This window comes from Aquarana catesbeiana, linkage group LG04, assembly GCF_042186555.1.
Source record: "Aquarana catesbeiana isolate 2022-GZ linkage group LG04, ASM4218655v1, whole genome shotgun sequence".
Classification (NCBI taxonomy): Eukaryota; Metazoa; Chordata; class Amphibia; order Anura; family Ranidae; genus Aquarana; species Aquarana catesbeiana.
The window spans coordinates 385,491,408-385,519,060 of NC_133327.1; the positions used below are offsets into that span (position 1 = coordinate 385,491,408).

A 27,653-nucleotide genomic window follows, 5' to 3' on the forward strand; every position below is an offset into this window, starting at 1 on the left:
TTCTTGGGGCATTTTCCCTTCAGTCTTGTCTTCACCAAGTGAGATGCATGCTCAATCGGATTCAGGTCAGGTGATTGATTTGGCCATTGCATAATATTCCACTTCTTTCCCTTAAAAAACTCTTTGGTTGCTTTCGCAGTATGCTTCGGGTCATTGTCCATCTGCACTGTAAAGCGCCGTCCAATGAGTTCTGAAGCATTTTGCTGAATACGAGCAGATAATATTGCCCGAAACACTTCAGAATTCATCCTGCTGCTTTTGTCAGCAGTCACATCATCAATAAATACAAGAGACCAAGTTCCATTGGCATCCATACATGCCCACGCCATGACACTACCACCACTATGCTTCACTGATGAGGTGGTATGCTTTGGATCATGAGCAGTTCTTGTCCTTCTCCATACTCTTCTCTTCCCATCACTCTGGTACAAGTTGATCTTGGTCTCATCTGTTCCAGAACTGTGAAGGCTTTTTTAGATGTTGTTTGGCAAACTCTAATCTGGCCTTCCTGTTTTTGAGGCTCACTAATGGTTTACATCTTATGGTGAACCCTCTGTATTCACTCTGGTGAAGTCTTCTCTTGATTGTTGACTTTGACACACATACACCTACCTCCTGGAGAGTGTTCTTGATCTGGCCAACTGTTGTGAAGGGTGTTTTCTTCACCAGGGAAAGAATTCTTTGGTCATCCACCACAGTTGTTTTCCGTGGTCTTCCGGGTCTTTTGGTGTTGCTGAGCTCACCGGTGCATTCTTTATTTTTAAGGATGTTCCAAACAGTTGATTTGGCCACAACTAATGTTTTTTCTATCTCTCTGATGGGTTTGTTTTGTTTTTTCGGCCTAATGATGGCTTACTTCACTGATAGTGACAGCTCTTTTGATCTCATATTGAGAGTTGACAGCAACAGATTCCAAATGCAAATAGCACACTTGAAATGAACTCTGGACCTTTTATCTGCTCCTTGTAAATGGGATAATGAGGGAATAACACACACCTGGCCATGGAACAGCTGAGCAGCCAATTGTCCCATTACTTTTGGTTCCTTAAAAAGTGGGAGGCACATATACAAACTGTTGTAATTCCTACACCGTTCACCTGACTTGGATGTAAATACCCTCAAATTAAAGCTGAAAGTCTGCAGTTAAAGAACATCTTGTTTGTTTCATTTTAAATCCATTGTGGTGGTGTATAGAGCCAAAAAGATTAGAATTGTGTTGATGTACCAATATTTATGGGCCTGACTGTCTAGAGTAAGATTTGATTTTTTTTTCTGGGCATTACTGCTGCAATTTCCCTTCTCATTGTAGGTCACATGCTACCATTCTTTCATAAATATATTGTATTCAATGAATACAAGAATTTCTGTGATTGGACAAGTTGGTGTGAAGGGCCAGATAAATGTCAGGATCTACCCTTGTCCAATCACAGAATACCTTGTTTTTCATTGAAGATTAAAAGATGTATCCTAAATGGATGAGGTGCTGAGCAAGTGACCCAATGTAAAATATGTATGAAATCAGAATTTGCAGTAGCACCAGAAGATCCAAGCCTAGCATGGAATAAAACTGGGAATTTTAACATTCCAAGCAGCCTTCCAGATGATAGATACCAGCTCATTGTGGGTATGTTGGCACAATCTTATGTTTAAAAAAAAAATATATATTTTTTCCTGGAGTTCCATTTTAAAGGCTTTCAATAAAGTTTCAGAGCATTGTGGCTTTAGGAAAAGTCCTGTAATATTTAATTCATCGTTAGAATTTCCTTTGACATGCAGCATCCATGACTAAGGTTTAGTCAATGCAGCGCTTTCCTTCCTTCCTCTGCAGCAATAAACCAGTACTTGCTCCTTATAACAGCAAGCAATAGCCTGCTATAGCAGTCCATTGCACACTGGTGAGGCAGATATGTATGGATTGCTGGAATTGGTCCCCCTTACTAGATCTAGCCCTCTCATGAAGAAAAAAATAAATAAATAAAATCACATGAAAAACCCATCTCCCCTTTAACCACCAGGTTGCAAATCCAATAAACATATTGGATTGTAAGGATGACACTTGTGCTTACTGCATGAAATGCTCATGCAAGCCTGCACAATCTCAGTCAGTATTTTTGCAATTAGAACAACACTGCATCAATTCCCATCTGTTGAAATGCACTAAATGTACACAGAGATTCTTTTCACCTCTATTCATTTCAATAGATAGAATAAAAAAAACTGAAATGCAAAAAGCGATATGCCTGTAATCAGAATGATATGATCACATAAGTAGGCTTTTTTCATCGCAGGAAAAATAGATGGGGTCATGAAAAGATCCTCTAATCTTCTCAGGTCTTGCCAGTTTATTTTGGAGAATCAGTCCTGTTCCTAGAAGATGGGAGGTAGTCACTACTTTACATCCACATATGATGTTAGTATCCCAGTGTTTAAACTGGTTGCACCCTTATGGTTGCTTCAGGGGCTGTGAGATTGTAATTGGTAGAAGTGAAGCAGAGCTGTTCTTTATTAAAATGTAACTTTATATAGAAAATAAAAAAGGGCGAACAGGCAGGATTTTGAATGCAGAGGAGACATGCTTTGTCTCATTCACATTAAAGTTACCTACCTGCCTGTCCGTCCCTGTACAGTGAGCTATGCACAGCTCTCAACATGAAAGGAGATTTTTTTTTTTTTTTTTTTTTAAGTAAGGTCCACCCACAGTGAAGTGTGGGTGGCAGAGACAGAGCTGACAGGCAGGGAGGAGGAGAGCTGAGAGCAGGGCTGCGGATGAGGAAGGGACGTAAATCACGGTGGTCAGAGTTCAGCAGCCCTGGTTATTGTGGTCAGCGCAGAGAGGGGGATACAGAAAGTGGCAGGAACAGGCAGGTTTTTTTACAGTTTAGAGGGAGCAGATTTAGTGCCGGTTCACACTAGACGCGGCACGACTTGCAGGTCGCCTCACCGAGGCGACCTGCACAGGACTGCTGGGGCGAATTGCAAGACGACTTCTGTATAGAAGTCTATGCAAGTCGCCCCCAAAGTAGTACAGGAACCTTTCTTCTAAGTCGGAGCGACTTGCGTCGCTCCGATTAGAACGGTTCCATTGTACAGAACGGGAGGCGACTTGTCAGGCGGCTAGGTCGCCTGACAAGTCGCCCCCGTGTGAACCGGCCCTAAGACCCCATTCACACAGGGGCAACACGACTTGCAGGTCGCCTCACCGAGGCGACCTGCACACGACTGCCCGGGCGACTTGCAAAACGACTTCTGTATAGAAGTTTATGCAAGTCGCCCCCGAAGTCGTACAGGAACTTTTTTCTAAGTCGGAGCGACTTGCGTCGCTCCCCTTAGAACGGTTCCATAGCACAGAACGGGAGGCGACTTGTCAGGCGACTAGGTCGCCTGACAAGTCGTCCCTGTGTGAATGGGCTCTGAGGGCCGGTTCACACGGGGGCGACTTGTCAGGCGACCTAGCCGCCTGACAAGTCGCCTCCCGTTCTGTACAATGGAACCGTTCTAATCGGAGCGACGCAAGTCGCTCCGACTTAGAAGAAAGGTTCCTGTACTACTTTGGGGGCGACTTGCATAGACTTCTATACAGAAGTCGTCTTGCAAGTCGCCCCGGCAGTCGTGTGCAGGTCGCCTCGGTGAGGCGACCTGCAAGTCGTGCCGCGTCTAGTGTGAACCGGCACTTACACATCACAAGCACTGTGCTGTTTAATCCGCTTTAAGGGACTAGGATTTGTATTTTTTTGGGGGGGTTAACACTTTAATGCCAGGTTGGTTTAAGCAACCTCTTGCCTTCAGTATGGTTTTGTATTTCTATTAAAATGCTGATGTTATAAAATGAAAGTGTATGCTGTGAACATAGAACTTTAAGCCTATTATAGCAGGCTCTCGGGTTAACATATTATAGACAAAAAAAAAAAAAAAAATACATGCATATTGAGCAACAGTTCATAGCATCCTCTAGCTATATAGATCGAAGTGACTAAAGTGTAAGCGTAGTCAAAGGGTTTTTTTTTTTTTAGCTTTGAGTAGGAAAAGAACGTACCATTGGGAAGTGAAGGGAAATTTCCCCAGACACTCAACAAGAAGTTAGAATACGTCTCCTGTTATACAGTTGTCTCCAGAAGAGGCATATTAGCTGGACAATTTCCCCTCCCCTCTTATTTGGGATTTACCCTCACTTTCTCTCTGACAGTGGTCATCATCAGTACAAATAAAAGGAGGAATCTCCAATAGAGACAGAGACAACAATAAAAATGTGACAAAGGGTCTGCACCTATCCAAAAGGAAAAAAAGGTTTTGCCTAGCATTACACTTTACAAACTGTGTAAAGATTGTTATATGCTACAATGCTTCTCTACTTCTGAATATCTGATACAGTATCCAAGGCCATTCATGCTCTCAGGGGCAGTGGTTACCTACTAGAAGAATCTTAATAATTTCCATACCACTAAACGTCCTGACATCCTCGGCTTTCAGTAGTGATATCTGAATGATGCCTGCAGCTAAACGTGCTCAGAAGCGAACGCATACGTAGGTCGCATATGTAAATGATGTTCAAACCACACATGTGAGGTATCACCACAAACGTTAGAACGAGAGCAATAATTCTAGCTCAAGACCTCCTCTAACTCTAAACATGTAGCCTGTAAAAAATAATTTAAAGCGTTGCCTATGGAGATTTTTAAGTACCAAAGTTTGGTGCTATACCATGAGTGTGCGCAATTTTAAAGCGTGACATGTGAGGTATCTATTTACTCGGTGTAATATCATCTTTCACATTATACAAACAAAATTGGGCTAACTTTACCGTTTTTTTTTTTTTTAATTCATGAAAGTGTCCCCCCCCCCCCCCAAAAAAAAATAGCGTTTGAAAAATTGCTGCACAAATACCAGTGTGACATAAAAAGTTGCAATGGCCGCCATTTTATTCCCTAGGGTCTCTGCTAAAAAAAAAATATATAAAATGTTTGGGGGTTCTGAGTAATTTTCTAGCAAAAAATGATGATGATTTTTACATATAGGAGAAGGGGGCTGTAATTGGCATGGTATGGAAGTGGTTAAACTACAATCTGTATATTTTCTGCATGGGAGAAACATCAGCAGATACAGATGTAAATGTTACGTCATATGACTAAATACACAAGCATTATCTTAGCATAATTCATGATTACCAGAAAAAACTCCTGAGCAACTAGTACAACTGAAGTTCAAAGCAGAGCTATTCAAAATTGCATCTGCTCCTTACAGTAGTTGACTGGAAGGAGCTCCTGTACCGTTGTGCCCCTAGACTTATATAAAGTTAATTTATGTTGATCATATTTTATGTAACCCAAAGTCTGTAGATATCTGAATTGCAGCCACCAACTGTCATATATTCCAGTTAATACGCGATCCCCAAACAGCGGCAGCATCGTACCAGTTATGCTAATAACTATTTCTGTGCTACAACTTTAAATGTCCACATCATGACTTGGGATAGAAGAACAAAAACATATGAGCATCTATCTACAGCAATGCCAGGGTGATACTGTGGTACTAAGTGCAATTTTTTTATTCTAATGTTTTTTTTTTTTCTCCAAAACATTAATTGTTGCATCTTTTTACTTCCAGGCAGATGCTCCCAACGCTGGACTTATTCCTGATGCAGATGCTGTTGGTGTCACAGTAGTTTTAATTACATGTACATACAGAAGTCAGGAGTTCATCAGAGTGGGTTATTATGTCAATAATGAATACACTGAAACAGAACTGCGGGAAAACCCACCAGTGAAACCAGACTTTTCCAAGGTAAGAACTGCCGGCTTGTTCTACCACTGTAAGTCACATGGTACCAACTTGGAAAAAGGCGGAGAGTGTTTCAGTTTGGCACCAAAGTAAAGTTTAGCCACTTCCTTCTGAATCTTCAGTAAACAGCTATACGGGCAATGATAAATGTACAAGAGAAGAATTGCAGTGAAGATAATAACACATGAGAAAAACAACAATGGGGCTGTCGCCATTCATTGAGCATTCACAGTTGCATTGTACTATAACATATCATTTTAGAAATAGGACAGCTGGCAGCACATTTGTCATTCATAATATTGGGTTACTATATAGAATGCAAAAAAGAAGCTTGGCTGTATAAAAACCCCACTTTGCTGATTTCCTTTGAATTGCAAACTGTACAAAATTCCAGCCTTTTCCTTCTTAAGAACTACTGCTAGAATGCAGGGGTGGCCAATTTTCCCAAGGGCCCACATGAGAAACTGGGACTGTTGTAGAGGACCAAACCTAATTCTTCTCCATATTACATTTTGGACCTGGGAATGTCCACAAGTACAAAAAAATATATTGAATATATTTATACAAACACTGCACTCTAGGAATAAACAGGTACAACTGCTCATGAAATAGGTCTCTTTCAGATGGCTGGTCAGGGGGTGGCAAAAATGGGCAACTGAGCTGCAGTTTTACTGCCCCCTGACCGCCCACCCACCCCAACTATAAGATAACAGCCAGAACGCTGTTCACATCCCCTGATGTTTTGCTGCTGCACCATTTTCAAATCTGGGTGCAGAGTTTGACCAGCAGCATCTTTTTTGTGGATTCAAAGAAACCTTTGGTGCACAAAGTGTGGGTGGAAAAATCAGCAAAACTTCAGCTTGTAGCCTCTGGACACCAGGCTGCAGACCCAGTCATCTGCAACCTTCTAAATCAAATGGCTGCGTAGGTCCATAGATGCCTTCATGGAGAGAATGATTTTCCTCTGGAACCGGAGAACTTGGGGTCCAGTTCTTTTCACTAAACTGGGATGTGGCATTTGGTTTAGTGCCTGAGAATGGTTGCTTGGGACAGGAACCTTTCTTGGACTTTGAAGGCATCACCAGTTTCTGCCCTCAGTTCACCTTCACATTCTTCTTAAAAAGGGAAAGTGCGTACTATTCCCCACAGTAACCTTTTGGTTATAGGCATCAGAGGATGGCCTGAAATCAGCTTATGCCATCAAAGGGCAGCAATTTGCTGTGTGCAGAGAAGTTACGCTGACCAACACTTGAGCCACAGGATCCTTCTCATGTGGACAGAAAAGGTGCCAACCTGTGAAAGGAATCTTCCAAGGCATCCATTGAGAAGCTCAGGGCTCTTGGAAAGTCTTCTGGGTCAGATTCTCTGAAACAGGGCACCCACTATGGCCAAAACTTAAAGGGTCTGGCAAACTCCCACAGCAGGCTGGAGAGCTGTTCCTACCAGAGAAAAGGACGCTTCTAACCTTTTATATGTGGTTTCTTTTTAAAAACTGGGAACTAATCCACAAGGACCCCTGGGGTCTTTGTTTAAAAAGGAAATAGCCTGGTAAACAGCTGGAGAGCTTTTGTAGAATTATTCCTCTATAGCAGTGGTTCTCAACCTGGGGGTCGGGACCCCCTTGGGGGTCAAATGACGATTTGCCAGGGGTCACCAAATCCTGGGCTGTTCCTGAAGCCCGCGCCACTCTCCCGGCCTCTTCGCGGCTGCCCAGCAGGGCTGTTCCTGGAGCCTGGGGCCACCCAATCAGCCTCTTTGCAGCCACCCTTTCAGTTCATGGCGTGGGTGGGGGGCAGAGACTAGAGGTCAGCTGACTGGTGAGGAATGTGAAGTGGGAGGGGCTGGAGGAGACCCTATCTCCGGATTTCGGCATAGGTGACACTGCTGCGAGTGGAAGGGACTCGGGGAGCACTAAATTCCGTGGGTTAGGGGCGCAGAAATAATTTTACTGTTAGGGGTCCCCACAACTTGGGAAATTTTATCAAGGGGTCACGGCATTAGAAAGGTTGAGAACCACTGCTCTATAGGGTACTGGTGAGCAAACCTTTTGGTGGTGAAAACACATTCTCTGGGTGAGAGGTGACCCTGCAGTCCAGATATAACTGCAGAGACCTCCTCCCTTGACACAAAAGAAGTGAAACAGATAAGGGCAGGGATTCAGAACAAATTAGATTCCTAAAGGAGCCATTGTGGGGCTAACTTTGAAGGGGCACCTCCCTACCTGATAAAAGTGATTTGGTAGCCCATCACATTGTTCTTCTCTCCAGCTCCCTGCCTGCACAAACACAGGTGTTGCTGGGTGATAATCAGGCTTGTGTACCTCAGAGGGAAGTGGCCACTCAGCTGAGAGGATAAAACCTTTTTTTGTGGCAGTGTTATGTTACTTTTAATCCTGACTCCCTATTCCTGTACTATCAGAACTGTTTTTTTTTTTTTTAGAGCTTGTTCGTGACAGCAGCAAGGATTGCTGCTCCTCTGAAAAGCAATCAATGCTTAGCTCACTTTTAGAGGCGCTTTTTGGCAGGTGGTAAAGAGGCAATATATTGCCTCCTCACCACCTGTTTTAACCCCATAAATGCAGCATCCTCACACTGCAACTGCATGCAAAGCACTAGTTGCAGGGTGGTTGCAGTGCAGCCCCATTCATCCTGGGTATACCCCCAGCTGCTGCCTCTGCAGCTAAAGGTGGAGCAGTTGGGGATGGTAAAAACAGCTCAACGTTGTGGTTTTACCGCTTCTCCAACCTCACATGTGAGCAAACCCTTGGTTCACACCTGTGTGGATATGGGCTGCCCATTCATTTTAAGGGGCTGCCCTACCCACAGAAATGCAGGGAAAGTCATCCCAGACTTTTTTTTTTTTTTTTTTTTTAATTGCACCACAAAAAAAAGCGTGCATTAAGAATTAATGGCACACCTAAAGAGCAGAGCATTTGTTTGTATGTCAGGATCTAGCAGAATTTTGCGCGCGTTCCGCGACACACAATAACGTGAACCAAGCCTTTGACCGGGGTGCCTCGAGACTGAAAATACTTTTTAAGAGCTCCCCATTGGAAAAAGGTGGAGAAGCACTACACTAACCCTTCGCATACAACCTCATACCTGTATCTCTGCAATGTGAGATCTAAGGCACTACTGCCGACAGCTGCCACTCTTAAGAGATCTGGATAAATATTTAGTAAATATATGTTACAGCTGTAATGCTCACTGTTGTCCTTGCTGGAGGATCTGACATGAGGAAGCAGAGCCTTGCCTGTACCAAGATGGAGAGAAACAAATATTTACATATGAGGTTTGTGTCAAAGCATTATGGTCTGTCCCTCAGCCCCAAAGCATATAGAAAAAAAAAGGGGGCATTCCCAAGAGGGGGAGAGAAGAGAAGGGCCACCAAAGTGACATAAGATGCTGACAGCTAATGTTTAAAGATAAAATACTTTATTAAAACAATAATCTAAAACCATAAAGGTGGCCACAGCCATAATAGTTAGGGACATATAGATTATTGTTGCAATAAAGCATTTGATCTTTAAACATTAACTGTCAGCACCTTCTGTCACTTTGGTAGCCCTTCTCTTCCCCTCTTGGGAAATCTTCTTTTTTTCTGTACCAAGATGGCCATCTCCATACAATGGCATAGTGCAGAACAAGAAATGGTAAGTCCATACTAAGGAAAAGATCAACAGGAGGGAGGCCACAGACAATGGTGGTGATTAGTCCTTTATGCCTTGCCTGCCATTTATTAAACACAGCTTCCAGGGGTTTTTACGTTGCTACTGCTATATATTATGCATGAGTGTTAAAGCCTCCACGTGTGTGTGTGTGTGTGTGTGTGTGTGTGTGTGTGTGTGTGTGTGTGTGTGTGTGTGTGTGTGTGTGTGTATAGTTACTACATGTACCAAAATGAGAGGAATGAGCTAGTGGTTACATGTATACTGATATTTTTTTTTTCAATTTTATTATAGCTGCAAAGAAACATACTGGCATCAAACCCTAGAGTAACAAGATTCCATATAAACTGGGAAGATAACACAGAGAAGTTAGATGAGCTAGACAACAGCAACCCCAATCTTCAGTCAATGCTTTCCACAGAGGGCATGCCATCTGCTTCAAAAGGCTGGCCTGCGTCAGAGAACTCGCTCAATGTCATGCTAAAATCTCACATGGACTGTATGTGACTACATGTCTGGCTCTGTAAAAAGGACTACTCCACCAGGATTCACCATTTCCAGATCAGCACATTACTGGGCAATGTTTGAAAACAAAAACAAACTTTCAACAATAACATTTCTAGGTGGAAAATTAATTTGAACTCATAACTATTTTTAACAAAAGTTGCCATTAAATATATTATTTTTCATCTTCTCTGCATAACATTTGGCGGATTGAGCCGAAATGCAACTTAAGAGTTTTGTATTTATTTTGAGGTGAATAAAATTTCTTGCAGTTTGCTCCATATTACAGTTCTTAAATAAACCTAACCCTGTTACACTTGGCTGTACAGATAGAATTTATCATAACTGTAACCCACAATGCGAAAAATCCTCAGGTAGTAAAGAAAAAAAAATTTGTAACTTCCACTTCCAAGCTGAACGTCCTGTACCATCAATTTAAAACAACCACTAGCACTGTTACAGTGCTCTTCTTACCTTGTTATTTAGCAAGTGACAAATAAATATATATATATATTTTTTTTTTTTTACACCAGAGCCTGTTAGGAATTGCACCTGCGATCAGCAAACTTCCCATACGGGCAGGCAGTTACAGAATTGCAAGAAGAATCAATGAATTACGAGGATGCTCACCAGTGCCCTCAGAGTTCATTGAGAACTACAAGCCGTTGGCAGTGGTGGCTGACGGTACTTGCAGTTCGTTCATTCACAGAACCCTGCAGCCAATTCCGAAACCCTCTTTGGTGAGCATATAGCAACCAAGAACACCAGCTTCCTTGTCAGAAGGACTAAGGGAATATGCTGTATCAGTTCAAATGGCTGTTTTTGTAACACTGACAAAACGAAGTTCAAGTCCCAAGGGCTCAAAGGTGATTTAACTGGCGGATTAATCCGCATCACCCCTTGCATAAAACTCTGGACTAAAGAATGCGTAGCAAGCGTTTTCTGAAATAAGATTGATAAGGCTGAGACTTGGCCCTTAATAGTACTCAAGGCCAATTTCATCTCTACACCTAATTGTAGAAAGGCAAGAATTCTGCCTAGGATATATCTCCGAGGGTGCCAACCCTTGGATTCACACCAGAAAACATAAGCCTTTCAGACTCTATAATATATAGTTCTGGAAGCTGGCTTCCTTGCATTAATCAAAGTAGAGATAACTGCCCTGGAAAGCCCACGTTTCTTCAGAATGTGGATTTCAATAGCCAGGCCCTTAAATTTAGCGTTTGTAAGGTAGGATGGAATATCGGCCCCTGTGAGCGCAGGTCTGGCCTTAGTGGAAGTGACCATGGATCCTCCACTGCCATCTTTATGATTTCTGCATACCATGACCTTCTGGGCCTTGCTGCTGCTTTTTTTTCCAGCTTGATTCTGCAAAGAAGTCATGGTAGCATCTGAATAGGGGGGAATGCATAGATCAGTGAGACCTGATCCCACGGGGTCACCATCGCATCTGTTCCGCATGCGAGTGGGACCCTTGTCCTGGACACAAAGTTGACTAACTTCATGTTGAATCTGGATGCTAGAAGATCTACGTCCGGAATCCCCATCTTTGGCAAATAGCGCGAAAAATGTTGAAGAGACCATCCCCCCAGGATTAAGTGCTGTTGACTCAAGTAGTCCGCCTGCCAATTTTCTACTCCTGGAATGAAGACTGCTGATAGGCACAGAACATTCCTTCCTGCCCAAGTTAGAATATGGTTCACCTCTCTTTGCGCTGAGAGACTCTTGGTGCTCCCTTGGTGATTGATATAGGCCACAGCCATGGCATTGTCGGATTGGATCCTGACAGGACAATCCCTTAACCTGGAAGTCCAGGCCTTCAGAGCCAGACGCACTGCCCGAATCTCTAGGATGTTGATGGGCAAGGCTCTTTCGGTTCTTGACCATTGTCCCTGGACAGTCGTCTTCTCTAGTACTGCTCCCCAGCCTGAAAGCCTGGCATCTGTCGTTACTACTTTCCAGATAATTGGTCTGAAGGATTTTCCTTTCAGCAGATTCTGGGTTAGTAACCAACTGAGGCTTTGGGACACCCTTGGGGACAGCCGCATTGGCAAGTCCAAAGCTTGGATCGTTTTGTTCCAAGCAGACAGGATACTGTTTTGCAACAGTCTCAAATAAAACTGGGCATAGGGACTGCTTCAAATGAAGCCACCATCTTTCCTAACAACCCCATGCAAAGGGGAATTGAGGGATTTCCTTTCGACCTCACAATCCGGACCAGCTCTCGTATAGAGCTGATTTTTGCTCAGGGGCAAGAACACCTTTTTCTGGGCTGTGTCTATGATCAGGCCCAAACACTCCAGCTTTCTTAGTGGTTTTAAGGAAGACTTCTCTAGGCTGAAAATCCAACCCACCCTTTCCAGGTAACTGGTTGTAATGCGTACACTTTGTTCCAAGTGAGCCACTAACTGGTCTATTAGCAATAGATAGTCTAGGTATGCCAAGACTGTTATGCCCTGCGCCCTTAACCTGGCTAGAGGTGGGGCCAGTACTTTTGTGAACACCCGGGGTGCTGTAGCTAGCCCGAAAGGCAAGACTACAAACTGAAAGTGCTGCTGTTCTACTTCAAATCGCAGAAACCTTTGGTGAGCGGGAAATATAGAGACGTGCAGATATGCATCCCTGATGTCGATGGACGCCAGAAGTTCTCTTCCCTGTAGGATGGAAACCACTGACCTGATCGACTCCATGCGAAAGGAACAGATCTTCAGAAACTGATTTCTTAGATCTAGAATGGGTCTGACAGCTCCATTTGGTTTTGGTACCATATCTGGGGATCTGTATGATCACCCCCTGGGCCAGCAATCGGTGTAATGCTTGAAACAGAGATTGCTTTTTCCCTGGATCTTTGGAAACGTTTGATCTCAGAAAACGAGATGGTGGAAACTCCCGAAATTCTAGTTTGTATCCTAGAGACACCGTGGAGATGACCCATCTGTCCTGAATTTCCTTTTGCCAGACTTCGGCGTATTGCAGAAGTCTTCCCCCTACTCTGGCGAGGGGGAGTGTGACGAACGCGGGTGTCAGATCCCTGCCCTCCTCGCTAACTCGCGACAAAGGACCAGCCAACCTCACACCACGCTGTCACTTACGTAACAATGCCACTCTCAGCCGCGCCCAGCACAAAGATTTTCCAGCTTGCAGGACCACAATCTAGGTGCGAGCAGCCTGAGAGTGATTGTCACTGGGCTAATTACACAATTAACCCTTTAACTGCCACCACCCCCGTTTAAAAGACCGAGCCGGGGGAGACTCGTAATTTTGCAATACCAATTATAATTTTAGAATAAGCGTCTGCCACACACACTGTCACCACAGACAGGTCTGCTCAGAGTCTTACTCTACAACAGTAGCGCCCTTCAAGAGGCAGGTTCGTTTATAGCTTGCATTAGGAGCTTTAGAGACAAGGTTAACACTTTTCAACATAAGGGTTTATTATGAAAAGGTCAAAGTTGATGCAAATAAAATATTTACAGAAAAAAGATGTTTCAAAAAGATAAAGACAATATACAGCCACAAAGCAATAAGGTAGAATTGGGAAGAAAGAATACTTGCAATTAATGTCCGAGGGTTAATCAGAGTTCAATCGATGAGCTAGGTAATCGGTCCTCAACTTGGCAGATGTTTCTTCTTGGATGGTAAAAGGAGAACTGACCATTGTCTTGGCATCTCCTCTTTTCTGTCAGATCAAAGGGGGTGTTGACAGCGACCAGTAACCAATCATCTGATCAGCTGGTTTTAGGGGTTGGTTGCTGGGAGGTGTCTACACTCATGACCACGTCCCAGGTGATTTCTTTAATACATATTCATATATCTGCATCTGTAGTGTTGACAGACTCCAAATATCCATATTATTATTCAACTTGAGATTTCCTTCAAAACAAGTCTAAACATGCTATGTCTATAACGTATAGCCTGCTTTGGAGGAATAAGTGGTCCCAGGGGTTTCCCATATGACCTGACATAGGGGTGTCTGGACTTGAAACGTTCCATATTATCTGAGGAAGCTAAATATGTCCAGATTATGGCTGTGCGATTACTAAGTCAGAAGTTATGAAACATGCTGAAATTTCATACTTATTCTAGTGAGGTGTATTCAGAAGACTTTACGACCTAGGCCTGTTTGGTCTCTGAATGGGGAGGGTGACAGTTTTACGACAGGCCTGAACACTGCCCTTACAACAAATGTTTTTCTACTGACCTAACCTTTCTGTTTTCTCTGTTGAGATAACCTTTTCTGTTGAACTTAAAAAGCTTTGAATTCCTAAGGTGGGGAAGACGGAGTTCAGAGTTCTCTGTGAGGTTACATGAGTAGCCAAACTGTCATGGCTACTTCCACACAAGATGGCAGCTAGCTACAGCTTGTCATGTCCTGTACTTGATATCGTTACAGGGAGCGCCTCTTCATGATGAGGCTTTAGTATTCTGCTTTGCAGATTTCCGGCTCCAGGTTTCTTTTGAGCCTGGGCCTGACCCTGAGGTCTGACGGTGGAGGCGGTCGCCACTGCCTAGAGGCGGATGCCCCTGGCGCAGGAGAGAAAGTCCATTTAAATGAAGGACGTTTTACTTTTTGACCGACAAAAGAGTACTCTTCCCACTAGAAATCGTTTGGATGTATTTATCCAAATTATCGACAATAGTACCTCAGATAGCGAGCCTGAAAAAGGCTCATCAACTGTTGTTTCCTCCGCAGAGGAATAATCGGCTCGTTTTTCCTTGCGATCGTCTGAGGGTAATACCTCATCCTATCTCCACTGTTCCCTTGGTAAGGGGTTTGAGGTGGGGGATCTGGTACGCTTCCTATCCATTTGGATGGAGGATGCGATTAAAGCCGCTAATCTTCCTTCTAGGCCCTGCAGGGCAGAGGAAAACGCATTTTCAGTCACATATACAGGGGCTGAAGTGTGAGAAGCAGTTGCACCACCAATTGGTTCCAATGACTCACCCTGGCTTGCCATATCTGGTATCTCCGGAGAGGATGACAGTGGGGAGGCATGACTGGAGTTCCCAGCGCCTGGGGGTGGAATTTTTGGTACCTTTGTGGTAACTCTGGAAGCCATAGTGCTAAGCACAAAAGCAGAGGCACTTTAGTAAAAAATGTACTACTTGCTGAGCAATAGTCTAGCAAAGCAATTTCACCATAAAAATCAGCTTGATGATGAATAACAATGCATTTCCTGTACTGGAAATGCCTGTATACATCCCTTACGTGCCCCAGCACTCCTGTGTTCTGTGTGACAGACTCATCTGTTCAGTTGCTCTTAACCTCCCTGGCGGCATGATTATTTCGGATTTTAGGTGCTGAAAGCGGTACAATTATTTTGCATGGAAATTTGGCGTTTTATATTGTAGGCCTGTAATTACTAACAAAAGCACACTTAAATCTGTCCAAACAACAGTCTAGTAGATATCCCGGGTATGATGAAATTTAAAACACAAAAAAAAATAATAAATATAAATAATTAAAAAAAATAATATAATAATAATAAAATAAATTTCCCCACGATTCACTATTGCTCAATTCTGCAAGTGTTCTAATTTACTATCACTGTTTTCTAGCTGATCTAAAGCCACTTTTGACATAAAGGGACACTTTTTGGTTGCTATGGACAATCTCCAGTTTCCAGGCAGAACGAACAGTTTAGATCATATAAAACTGCATGCAGGGCATGGGCCAAAGCACTGGGGACAAAGGGGATGTGAAATAATTTCATACAGTACTGTAATCTGTAAGATTACAGTACTGTATGTGTTATGATTTTTACATTTTTTTAAATTTGCCGCCAGGCTCCGCCCCCATGCGTCGCGCCGCTCGCAGGGAACGGAGCCTGCCACAGAGAGGCTTCGGAGGAGACACAGCCCATGGACACTGTGGGGGACATTGCATGATCCTGGGGACAAGGTAAGTAAAGCCGCACCAGGATCCTGCAATGTAATCCCGAGTGTGGCTCGGGGTTACCGCTAATGGGACTGAAATTTGACCCCGAGCCACACTCGGGATTACCGTCAGGGAGGTTAAGAGATTTTCTGACACAGAGCGCTTGTTTTATAACACACTTCAGGTGAAAACCTGATTGGCGTCCTCAGCTGTGCGCTGTGTGGCACGTGGAAGCTTATTGCTGCACATGGCCCTGCCTGCCTCAAGCCACGCCCCTTCCAGTACCTGCCCTCCTTGTTTTTTAAAATGGAACTTTAGTCCGCGCATGGACGGCGCGGCATTCGGGTCTGCAGTGCAGACCCGATGAAGAGGAGGGTCTGTGATCGCCGCTGGCTCTACAGTGCTTTGTAAATGCAAGCGGTCTTTGAAATATACAGGCTGGGGCACAACAAGACTTAATAAACAGCAGTCTGAATTGTAGAAAGGCAAGACAACAAATCCGAGGAGGGGTGGAGGTGTTTTCTCACAGTTGAGGCAATTAATGTTTTTTTTTTTTTTTAAACGAGCCATTATAGATAATAATATGCTGTACCCCCAGCCCCTTAGTTCCCCCCGGGAGGGGGGGCACCTCTGTACGATTAAGAACCCCCTCCTGCTGCTAGGACACACACATGCTGTTTAAAGCTTGGACACAGAGCTGTTATCTTTACTCCCTCTAGTGGAGATTTTTAGGCATTACAATGTTTTTTTATATAGGAAAAAAGGCTTAGGTGGACCTTTTACAGTTCCTAAGCTTTTTTTCCTTACCTTTTCCTCGCTGCAAGATACTCCTGAAAACAGACAGATCCAAACTTCACCCATCACGGCGGGCAGCATTAGTAAACCTTCAAAAGTCGGGTCCCAATTATAGGGGTTCCACTCCTTTGGACCTGTATAGAACCCCTCAGGAGCAACTTTAGGTAATGTAACATGACCAAAAAGAGCCCTGGTTCCTGGGGTCCAGCGCTCAAAAGAGAGGCTTACAGGCAAAACCTTGTTCTTCTATGCAAGGTCCGAGTACCATTCTGTGGCCTCAGTGGCTTGGATGGATCCGGTTGTGAAGGTTTTTTAAATCCAGCATGGATCCCTCCTGGAGCTCCTCCGAGCACATCTTCACTCGTGACCAACACCTTAGACACTGGCGAAAAAACTGAGGTACTCCTTGAAGGAGGAGGGGGTTATATAGGGGAGTGAACTTCCTGCATTGGGTATACCAGTGTCCATCACCTGAAGGTGGCCCATAATCCATTAAGTTATTACGTAGGCTCTGTGTCCCATAATGTGCGATAAAGAAAGTTCATTCATTAATTAGACTAGCATTATCATGATCTGTGAATAGGGGAGAGTCTGATGAGTCACAGGAATCCCTCCTCCATTCCCAGATCGCAAGACGTGTAATCAACATAAGAACTGTTCAATAGAAGAGTAGGAAGGAGGATGCGTGTCTGCATTGTTGTTCTGCCTAAAGACCCAAAGCTAATACCCATTGCAGCACCAGAAGTTCGGAGACAGGAAAAGAAAAGGCATCCCTGCAATGAAGATTTCTCCAGGATCCAACTGCCTACACAATACTTCAGTTCCAGGTAAGTGATGTGACAACAGCTGTAGGGATTTTATTTTGTATGCTAAACTCCAGTTTTAAGGTAGGCAAACCTTACTTATTTATATGGGAAGAACAGCGATAGTTCAATGATTACTCTGGAAAATACACCTTAGGGATTACCTAATTATCGCCTTAGAACGTATTTGAAGTTACCAGAAAACCTGTATTTTTAACCACTTAAAGACCAGGCTCGTTTTGGATTTTAGGTGTTTACATGTTTAAAACAAGTTTTTTTGCTAGAAAATTACTTAGAACCCCTCAAACATTATATATTGTTTTTTTTCTAACACCCTAGAGAATAAAATGGCGGTCATTGCAATACTTTTTTTTGCACTGTATTTGCGCAGCGGTCTTATAAGTGCACTTTTTTTTGGAAAAAATTAACTTATTCAATTTTTGAATAAAAAAATAAGACAACAGTAAAGTTAGCCCAATTTTTTTTATATTGTGAAATATAATGTTACGTCAAGTAAATTGATACCCAACATGTCACGCTTCAAAATTGCGCCCGCGGAATGGCGTCAAACTTTTACCTTTAAAAATCTCCATAGGCGACGTTTAAAAAATTCTACAGGTTGCATGTTTTGCGTTACAGAGGAGGTCTAGGGCTAGAATTACACTGCTCTCACTCTACCGGTCGCGGCGACACCTCACATGTGTGGTTTGACCACTGTTTTCATATGCGGGCACTACTCACGTATGCATTCGCTTCTGCGCACGAGCTCGTCTGGACAGGGCGCTTTAAAAAATTTTTTTTTTCTTATTTATTTTACTTTATTTTTTCATTTTTTTTTGTTTGTTTTTTTAAATTTGGATCACTTTTATTCCTATTACAAGGAATGTAAACATCCCTTGTAATAGAAAAAAGCATGACAGGTCCTCTTAAATATGAGATCTGGGTCAAAAAGTCCTCAGATCTCATATTTAGACTTTAATGCAAAAAAAAAAAGTCGTTTAAAAAAAATGACACAAAAAAAAATTGTGCCTTTAAGACAAGTGGGCGGAGCTGACGTAATGACGTCGCTTCAGCCGTCCTATGGTATGGAGACGGGTGGGGGCCATCTTAGCCTCACTCGTCTCTACACTGAGGAAGTGACAGGTCCCGATCGCCTCCCCCGCTACCGACGGCTTCGGTAAGCGGCGGAGGGCGCAGGAGAGCACCAGGAGGGGGGGTGGCACCTCTCCCGCCGCCGATAACGGTGATCACGCGGCGGACCCGCCGCAGAGACCACCATTATCGTGTACAGAACCGCCGGCCCTAAAGATAGACACCTCGGTTGTGGCAGCAGCTGCTGCCGTTACCGAGATATCCATCTTCAAAGTAATGACGTATATATAGAGTGGCCGGTCGGTAAGTGGTTAAGGATGAAAACGTGTGCTTCTGGTGAACACATGTTTTTTCTGCACTACAAGTAGTGCGAACGAGCCCTTAATGAGGAATAAGAAAAGGCCTCCAACTCGGAACACGTTGCATCAAAGTGATGGGGAAAAAATCCGAAAGGAACTGACAGAAATTCAGACTGAAATCCCACAGAGTCACTGGAAAAAGCACAGGAATAATTACTGCAAGTAACATCCTGCATAAAAGATCCAACAAAAGAATGAGGGGAAAGCAGTCACAGAAACGAATGGCTAAAGCATGATTGGACCCGTTATGGTCCTCAAGGCCCAACACTGTTACAGACCAGAAACTTGTACCAAGCAAAATACACATCCAAGATTGAAGGTACACTCACTCACAGGTTGAAGTGTATCAGAGCATTCACTGGAGACAACCCAGCTCAGTTTGTGGCTGAACCTGCAGGCCAGGAGGTCAACATTTGGCATTCCAAACCTGAGACAGAGATCCTAAATACCTCAAGAGTGACTATTTTCCAGAGGCTAGAGAAAGTGCCCCTGCATGGTCGGCAGGGCTGGAATAGAATTTCTGTTTAAGATTTCTATCTGGTGGTCGATGGAAGTCACCACCATGGTATAGATCTGGTATGGGGCAGATGCCCCCTTGGCCATGATCCCAGGGAAAAGAATTTGCATCAGAGCAGTGTGGAGGTCCTCCAATCTAATGGAGACAAAAACCAAAAACCAAAATCCAAGCCCATGACCTCAGGACACAACATATAGATCCTTCTGTCTGAAAAAAACTGGGATTAGTAGTAGGATGAAGACTTCAGGGGAATTAAGTTGGCCCACATCAGACAACATAAATTACTCCCGATCAAGGAGTTATGACCCTAGACTAGGGGTAGTTAAACTGTGGCCTGCCAGCTGTTGCGGAACTACAAGTCCCATTATGTCTCTGTGAGTCATGTCTGTGTCAGTCTCATCACACATGAAGTTCAACAACAGCTGGAGGGCTGCAGTTTGCCCACTCCTCATGCCAACTCATCTTAAAGAATAGCGTGCACTTCCACATTGGCCTCAGCTGAACAAAAGCCACAGCAAGGAACAGACCTGGACTCTGGAGGTGAGAGAGGAAGAAAAGAATGGTCAGTGCAGGAGAAAGATGACCGAGTGAGACTGAAACACCTAAGGCCCTCATAAAAAGGAGGAGCAAAGTTCATCCATGACAAGGGTTATCCTACAACGGCCCGCAGGTAAGTTAGCAACACCAACATGTGAACCATGGATCAATAGCAGGGAAGAGGAATGAATGATCTGGCATGACTAGGTCAACTGCAGCGTGGGAATGTTTAGAGGCCAGTTGTGAACAGGACACCTTAGGCTGCCATAGAACAGTATGCAAATGAGCAAATACCAATAAGGGTTACTCATGGGTCAAGTGTAAAGTAGGAGGGTATATGACGGTGTGTAACAATGTCACCATAGGCCATTGTACAAACAGTATACTGTCGGACATTACCAACAAGGGATACACATGGACACAATGAAGAGCACCTTGGGGTTAATTTAGATGTGTGACTATTTCATCATAGATCGCTGGAAAAACTGTAGAAAGGGAGACACTACCAGCAAGGGGTACTCATGGACTCAGGCTGCAGAGCAGGAGGGTTATTTGGCGTCAGTGACTAGGTCATCATAGACTGATTTAAAAACAGACAGCGAGACATTACAAACAAGGCAGGCAGTAGGGGGTAATGGTTGCCAATAGCTTGCATCGAACAGGAAGATCAAAGATGGGACTCGTTCCCAAAAATAGCACAGCACTAGCAGAGGGGCAGGGATACCATCCATGTGTGCCACAGCCCCACAAACAGGTGTACATCACATATTAAAAAATAAGAAACATTGCAGTACCCAATGCAATGTGTAGCAGAACACATGGGGCATGCGGGACAGAACCAGTGAAGTGTTGTAGTGACCCATTGAAGTGTCTGACACATTTACGGTGTCACAGCACCGTTAGTGAACATCCACAGGGACGACTTCAGGAGAAAAGGGGACAAGCCCTCAGTTACTCACCAGTGATGGTCAAGGTGTGTGACTGTGTCACCTATAGCCCACTGCCAGGTGTCCTTGACAGACTTCACCCTCCTGGTAGGCATGCCCCCAAAGGAGTCTTCAGGAACAAAGGCTCTATCACTGACAGACCATGGCCCTTGACTTCTATAGAACCCTGCGGCTTAACTCAACATGATCCACCATGTGCCAAGGTGAGCTTACGCAGGATCCAGTGCTTGAAGAAACTTTACAGGCTGGCCCTGCAACCTCATCCCAGTGGGGTCTGGGTCCCCCAAGATTCAACCGAAGAGTTAAACAATCTGCAAAGCTGCTATAGGAAAGCCATAGTGACTATGGAGCAGCTAGGAATCTTGATAGAAGAATCTTTGAGAAAAAAAAAAGCTTCCCATATAAAAGGTAAGCTTCTCTCAGTAGAGAAAAAATGGATGTCACCTAAGGGCACTAGCAAAAAACTGAGGCTTGCTGGGAGTATGAGGGATTTTATACTGGTGTTCCTGTAGCTTTTTTTCCCCAGTGTCCAATCACCTGAAGGTGGCTGCATGTAACCATGGTTAAGACTAAAGTCCTGTGTCCTGGAATGCACAATTAAGAGTATGGAATCATGAGCAAGGATAGCAATGGTTACTCCTTTCTTGCCCAGAGATCATTGAAGTATAGATACCCAAGTCAAATTTAGCAGCTTCAGTGTGAATTTATTTAATGTTAATTTGCACACCCAAGTAATTTATATATCTTCCTAAGGACAAGGCTTTTTTTTTTTTTAAATAGGCTAACAAGTGCACAAAATAATATTGTTATTGTATCTGACATGCTGTGCCATCTGTGAGGTGAAGGTTTATTTTCTGAATGACAGTGTTCACATGATTTGGAGACACTCTTACTGGTCAGGAGCTTTAGGAACCACACAGTGTGACAGGCTGCAGCCCTGCACAGTGAGATTGGCTAAACGGTATTACATCATCCTTACATTCTGCAGTTAGGAAGGTGATACATGTAGCTCCCGATTAAAGCATTCATCTTCCTGGTACAGGGATTCAGCTTTTGGTGTCATCTTTCTGCTTCCAGCCTTCCCATTGGACAAGGAATCAGCACCATCGTGTGTAAGTAAGCTGGCACAGAAAGCAGTAACTCTAACCCAGGAAATACCAGAGTGATCTTACCGACTACCAAAAGAATGGCTGACCAAAATTACAAACCCTTTCGAAGGTAAAACAGTAAATATCAATGTATTTCAAACTCCCATTTTGCTGTCTGTCTGCAGTTACACTTGCAATAACCTTTTCATTAGAAATGACAACTGCACACATCTTCCTCTGTGTAGGTATTTAGTAACAATAAGGTCTCATGCACACTGGACATTATAAAAACGCCAGTAGCGTTAGCTGTAGAAAGAAATTTTTTTTTTTTTTTGTAGCAAAACTATACTCCGAAAAGCTTATGGCTCAAAAACGCTGTTCAACGCTGAATAGCTGTGTTTTCCAGCGTTTTTAAGCTTTTAATCAGAGTTAAAGCATTTTACAGCTGAAAAACTCCCTTTGATTAGTTGTACTTGGCAGCCCTTATAGAAATTTGATTCAGTTTATATCCTGTAAAGTCTATCCTTAAAGCGAACAAAGGAAAAGAAGCCACACTTACCTGCACTGGTTGATCCTATGCCTGCTGTCAGCACTGATCTTGGTGTTATCTTCACTGCATATTTCAAAAACTGTGATTTACCCGTGCCAGGATCTCCAACTAACAAAAGATGGGATTCCCCTAAAAAAAAAAATATAGTGTTAACCAAATAACCAAACTGCTCCTACTTCCATTTTAACTATACTGTAGAAGAAAGATGCTTATACATATATCTATTCTCAGTGTGCTCTGATCCGGTCATGTGATCTCCCTAGCGGCTGATTCAGGGGAGAGGAGAAAGCACTGAAAACGGATGGAATGCCTAGGCAGTCAGGTCACCTATAGGCTTACCATAGGGCATCTATTGTCAGCTGTCTCTTCACTCCTCTGAAGCTGGCCGCCGATCACATGACCGGACCAGAGCACCCCAAGAATTGTTAAGTAGAAGCATCTTCATTCTACAGAGTAGGATTTGAGGCGGGGTGCTGTTTTAAGCTTAGTTAGTGGTAGCCTGGACTTTCCCTTTAAGCTGGCCATAGAACAGCTTTTGCATGATTTCACAAAAATGTTACTAAATGTATGAAGAGCAGACAATAATAAATATACACAAGCTAGCTGGCCCAAGGGGGTGAACTGCACTCGAGACTGACTAAAATTGACAGTGTGAGTGAACCCTAAAATGAATCTATGTTCCTTATAAAGATTGCATTTCTTTAAAGTGATGTGAATGTAACAAACTTAAAGAGGAGATCCAGTCTCCTGTGAAAAAAATAAAAGCAGCTACAAAAACTGTAGCTGTTGACTTTTAAAAACAGCCCAGCAACTCACCTGTCCCACAATCCAGCAGTGTGCTCACCCCAGTCAGTTTCACCTGCTGTCTTCTTTCCTCTGCACCTTCACTATGGGCACCTGGCTGTGACAGCTTGCGGCTTCACAGCTGGGTTGCCTACTGCGCATGTGCAATTAGCGCTGCGCACTGTGAACGGTGGATGCAGTCTTCTGGGACCTGTCAGTGTCCCAGAAGACTGCAGGGAGGGAGGACAACTTCTGTTTAAGACTGCATAGACTGAAGTGGGAACGGGTACCTGTCAAAATCGGGTAGCCAAACACCAACCATCCACCCCCCTCAAAAAGGGCAAATTAAAAAAAAAAAAAAAAAAAACAACGTTGGCTTTAGATATACTTTAACAAATTTGTTTAAAAAAAATAAAAAAAAAACTTTTCTTTGAAAACTTTTTATGTACACAATTGCATACAGACATGTTCATTACATATATGTGTTGTGCTTACTGTTGGTCTAAAAGAATATTGGGACTTTATATGAGGCAACGACTACTTGAGTTCATATGTCTCCATCCTTGTCACTTATAAAAAAAGGGGGATAGGGAGATTGATTTTATATCAGCATTAGCTCTGCAGTGATGCTAAATGGAATGCTCAATACAGGAACAGTCACTACAGGGGGAATCTACAAGTCTACACATTAAATACAAACATGAAAATAATAAAAATCAGCCATGTGAAAATTACTTTCTGAATAAGATACAACAAATGAATTTGTGTAGATTGTACTACAATTTTACAATTTTTGTAAAGTTGCCCAACTTTTTCAAAATAGGCAATTTAAATTGTACACTTTAGTCACACGATCATTGGACACTAAAAAGCAAACCAGTCAAAATAATCTAACCCATCCCCCTACCCTGTTCTAAGCACACTCTGGTGTCTATACTTAGCTTTTTGTTGCCTCTACTCCACTGTTCAAACCACCACTTCTGGTGTGTAAAAATACCAGTAATTCAGGGTATGGTGAAGTGGCACTTTGAGGTTGATTTACTAAAGGCAAATAGACTGTGAAGTTGCTGCAGAGCTTAGTAAATGAGCATAAGCTCTGCTGATTTCCATCATTCAATCATGTGCAAGCAAAAATGCTGTTTTTTTTTTTTTGCACGTGATTAGGTATTCTTTGCAAAGTGAAGCTTTACGTTATTTACTAAGCTCTGGAGCAACTGCACAGTCTATTTGCTTTTAGTACCCCTTTGGGTACTTGCACACAGTACTGATGTATGAACATCAGATTCTGGGTAGAACATTTCTGCATAGAAATGCAAGGATGGTCAGTATATTGCATGCAAATTTTTGCGCACATAAAGTGCTCTAGCATTTCTTAGGTTATGTTGTGTGTGCTTATGCGCAAATTTTGGCGTATATGCATGTGTACGAGTATAAAATACTGTTCAGTAACAAAGATTTTTGCTTTTTTTATTTTTATAACCGATTATTGCACAACGCAAGTTTGCACATCTTAAAAACAGCGGGCTGCATTTAGATCAGTAAAAAAAAAAAAACTCTGAATGCCTAAAAACATGGCTTTTTAGGGATCTATGTGCAAGAGACCTTCACCTGCTTTTCCACAATGCAGCACTTGGGACATGCATTTTAATGAGTACCGGTAGTGCTGGGCTTTGTTGATGACAGTGGTTGTAAAATTACATATAGACACTGGAGGGTGCCTCGGACAGGGTGAGGGGTGGCTAGAAAGTGTGCCACCCTAAAACTAATGTGATCCACGATTTTCAAAGTTCTGCCCAGAACAGGATCTATTCTACATCTCGTCACAGCAAGACTTTTGGTTGAGATTAATGGTTGATGTATGCCACTGCCATGGCATTGTGGATTGCTTGACCCTCCAGCCAGGAGATCTATCATTTCAAATTGCCTTAAGTTCCACAATGTCAATTGGGAGACAAGATTCTTCCGATATCCAAGTCCTCTGCACCAACAAGGTGCTCAAGACTGTTCTCCAGCCCAACAGGCTGACCTCCGTCATATGGATTTTCCAGGAGACAAAATAAATTACATACAGAAATAAATTGCACTAACAAAAACAAGTTGGGGACTCATATTGGTTCTAGTAATGACTGTTTATTTTTAGGATTTCTGGAGAAAGAGGTAGCAGAGGAACTGGCCCGGTTAAAGCTATGGGCCCTGATAGTATTCATCCCAGAGTTCTTAGAGAACTTTGAGGTATAGTTGTTGGACCAATAACGGATCTTTTTAAATCCATCTCTTCTAACAGGAGAAGTTCCCCATTGTACCCATCGACAAGAAGGGCAACAAATTAGAAGCTGGCAATTACAGGCCAGTGCATTTAACATCAGTTGTAGTCAAGTTAATGGAATCACTCCTGAAAAGAAGGATCATTGATCACTTAAAAATACACAACTTGCTGGACCCAAAGCAGCACTGCTTTACTGAGGGCAGATCATGTCAGACGAATTTGATTACATTTTTTGACTATATTACAAATCTTTTGGACCAGGGTGGTGCTGTGGACATAGAATATCTTGATTTCAGCAAGGCATTTGATCTAATAATGATAGATCTCATAATGATCTAATACAAAAGTTGTACTTAAACCTTGGGTGGTTCAATGGATATGCAGTTGGCTAAAGGATAGATACCAAAAGGCTCTGTACTAGGTCCTGTTCCTTTTTAATCTATATGGCGAAACACGTAGACAATCTGTAAAGCTATCCATGGATCTTAGCGAGTGACAGAGCCCTGAATTATTTAAAGGAATTCTGTGTTCCTTATTTGCTCTTGCCTCTTATGGAAATTATGTTTTTTAAACAAATTATGTTGTTTGTTTTTAATGTGAAATAGAATACAATTTTGTAATTTTTTATGCATGTCTGTAAGTGGTTCTCATTGGCATAAAGTCCCCGTTTTGTTCCAAAAGACTTTCTGCATAGACACATTTTGGGGTGATGTTTACCAGATTAACATGTAAATACATGGCATATCATGCTTTATACATATGATATAACTAAGGTTTGTTGGGCAAGGTATGTATTTTTGCTGATAATACAAAGGTGTGCAATAGGGTTGATATCCTTGGAGGTGTCTGTAACAGGGAACATGATTTAGCATTGCTGGAAGATTGGTCAAAGCAGTAGAAACTGCAGTTCAAGGTTTCTAAATGTAAAATAATGCACCTAGGAAAAAAGAATTCCTTGAGAGAGTACGACATTGGGGATACATTGTTTGCCGGAACTACAGAGGAAAACAGGATTTTTAAAAACAGCTTACCTGTAAAATCCTTTTCTTTGAAGTACATCAGGAGACACAGAGCCATAGTAATTACTATGTGGGTTATAGGCCACCTTTAGCTGATGGACACTGGCACGCCCTAAGACAAGAAGTGCACTCCCCTATATAACCCCTCCCACTACTGGGAGTATTCAGTTTTGTAGCCAAGCAATACACGTGTATACCAAAGGAGGGAGGGACCTCTTGATGTACTTCAAAGAAAAGGATTTTACAGGTAAGCTGTTTTTAAAAATCTTGTTTTGTTTTCATACATCAGGGGACACAGAGCCATAGTAATTACTATGTGAGATGTCCCATAGCAATAGCAACTGAAGGGAGGGAGACACAACAAAAAAGGTAGGGCATTAAGAGGCTAGAGGACTTATACTGCAGCCTGCAGTACACTACGCCCAAAGGCAATATCCTCATGACCTTTTACATCGATTTGATAGAATCTGGTAAATGTATGGACTGAAGACCAAGTTGCGGCCTTACAGATATGAGCCATAGAGGCCTGGTGACGCACCGCCCAAGAGGCACCAACAGCCCTGGTGGAATGTGCTTTGACATGAAAAGGAGGAATTTTCTTCTTTAGACCATAAGTTTGAACAATCAATTGACGAATCCATTTGGAAATAGTAGATTTCGATGCTGCTTGTCCTCTCTTAGGACCTTCTCGCAGTACAAACAAAATATCTGTTTTGCGAACCTGAGCAGTCTCCTTCAAATAGACCCTAACCGCTCTTACTACATCAAGGGAATGTAGTGCCTTCTCTTCCCTAGATCGAGGCTCTGGGAAGAAAGAACGCAGAATAATATGCTGGTTCAAATGAAAATCTGTCACTACTTTTGGTAGAAATTCAGGATGAGGCCACAATACCACCTTATCCTTATGCATGATTAGATATGGCTCTTTACAAGACAGAGCCGCCAATTCCAATACTCTTCTGGCAGAAGATATGGCAACTAAAAGAGACTATTTTTCTTGTCAAAAGAATTAAGGGAATTTCCAGTATGGGTTTAAAAGGCTGATTCTGTAAAGCCGACAAGACTAAACTCAA

The 27,653-nt window shown here is 42.9% G+C and overlaps 2 protein-coding genes across 2 annotated transcripts in view; one reads left to right on the forward strand and one right to left on the reverse strand.

Moving 5' to 3' along the window:
- Window positions 1–10,260, forward strand: part of ASF1A (anti-silencing function 1A histone chaperone) — a 29,172-nt gene extending 18,912 nt beyond the window's left edge. The window contains exons 3-4 of the mRNA XM_073627160.1: window positions 5,602–5,778; window positions 9,737–10,260. Coding sequence (XP_073483261.1) covers window positions 5,602–5,778; window positions 9,737–9,949 — 390 coding nt within the window. The 3' untranslated portion in view covers window positions 9,950–10,260. The remainder of the gene's footprint in view (window positions 1–5,601; window positions 5,779–9,736) is intronic.
- Window positions 1–27,653, reverse strand: part of MCM9 (minichromosome maintenance 9 homologous recombination repair factor) — a 160,757-nt gene that overhangs the window by 80,489 nt on the left and 52,615 nt on the right. Inside the window, exon 7 of the mRNA XM_073627161.1 lies at window positions 22,522–22,641. Coding sequence (XP_073483262.1) covers window positions 22,522–22,641 — 120 coding nt within the window. The remainder of the gene's footprint in view (window positions 1–22,521; window positions 22,642–27,653) is intronic.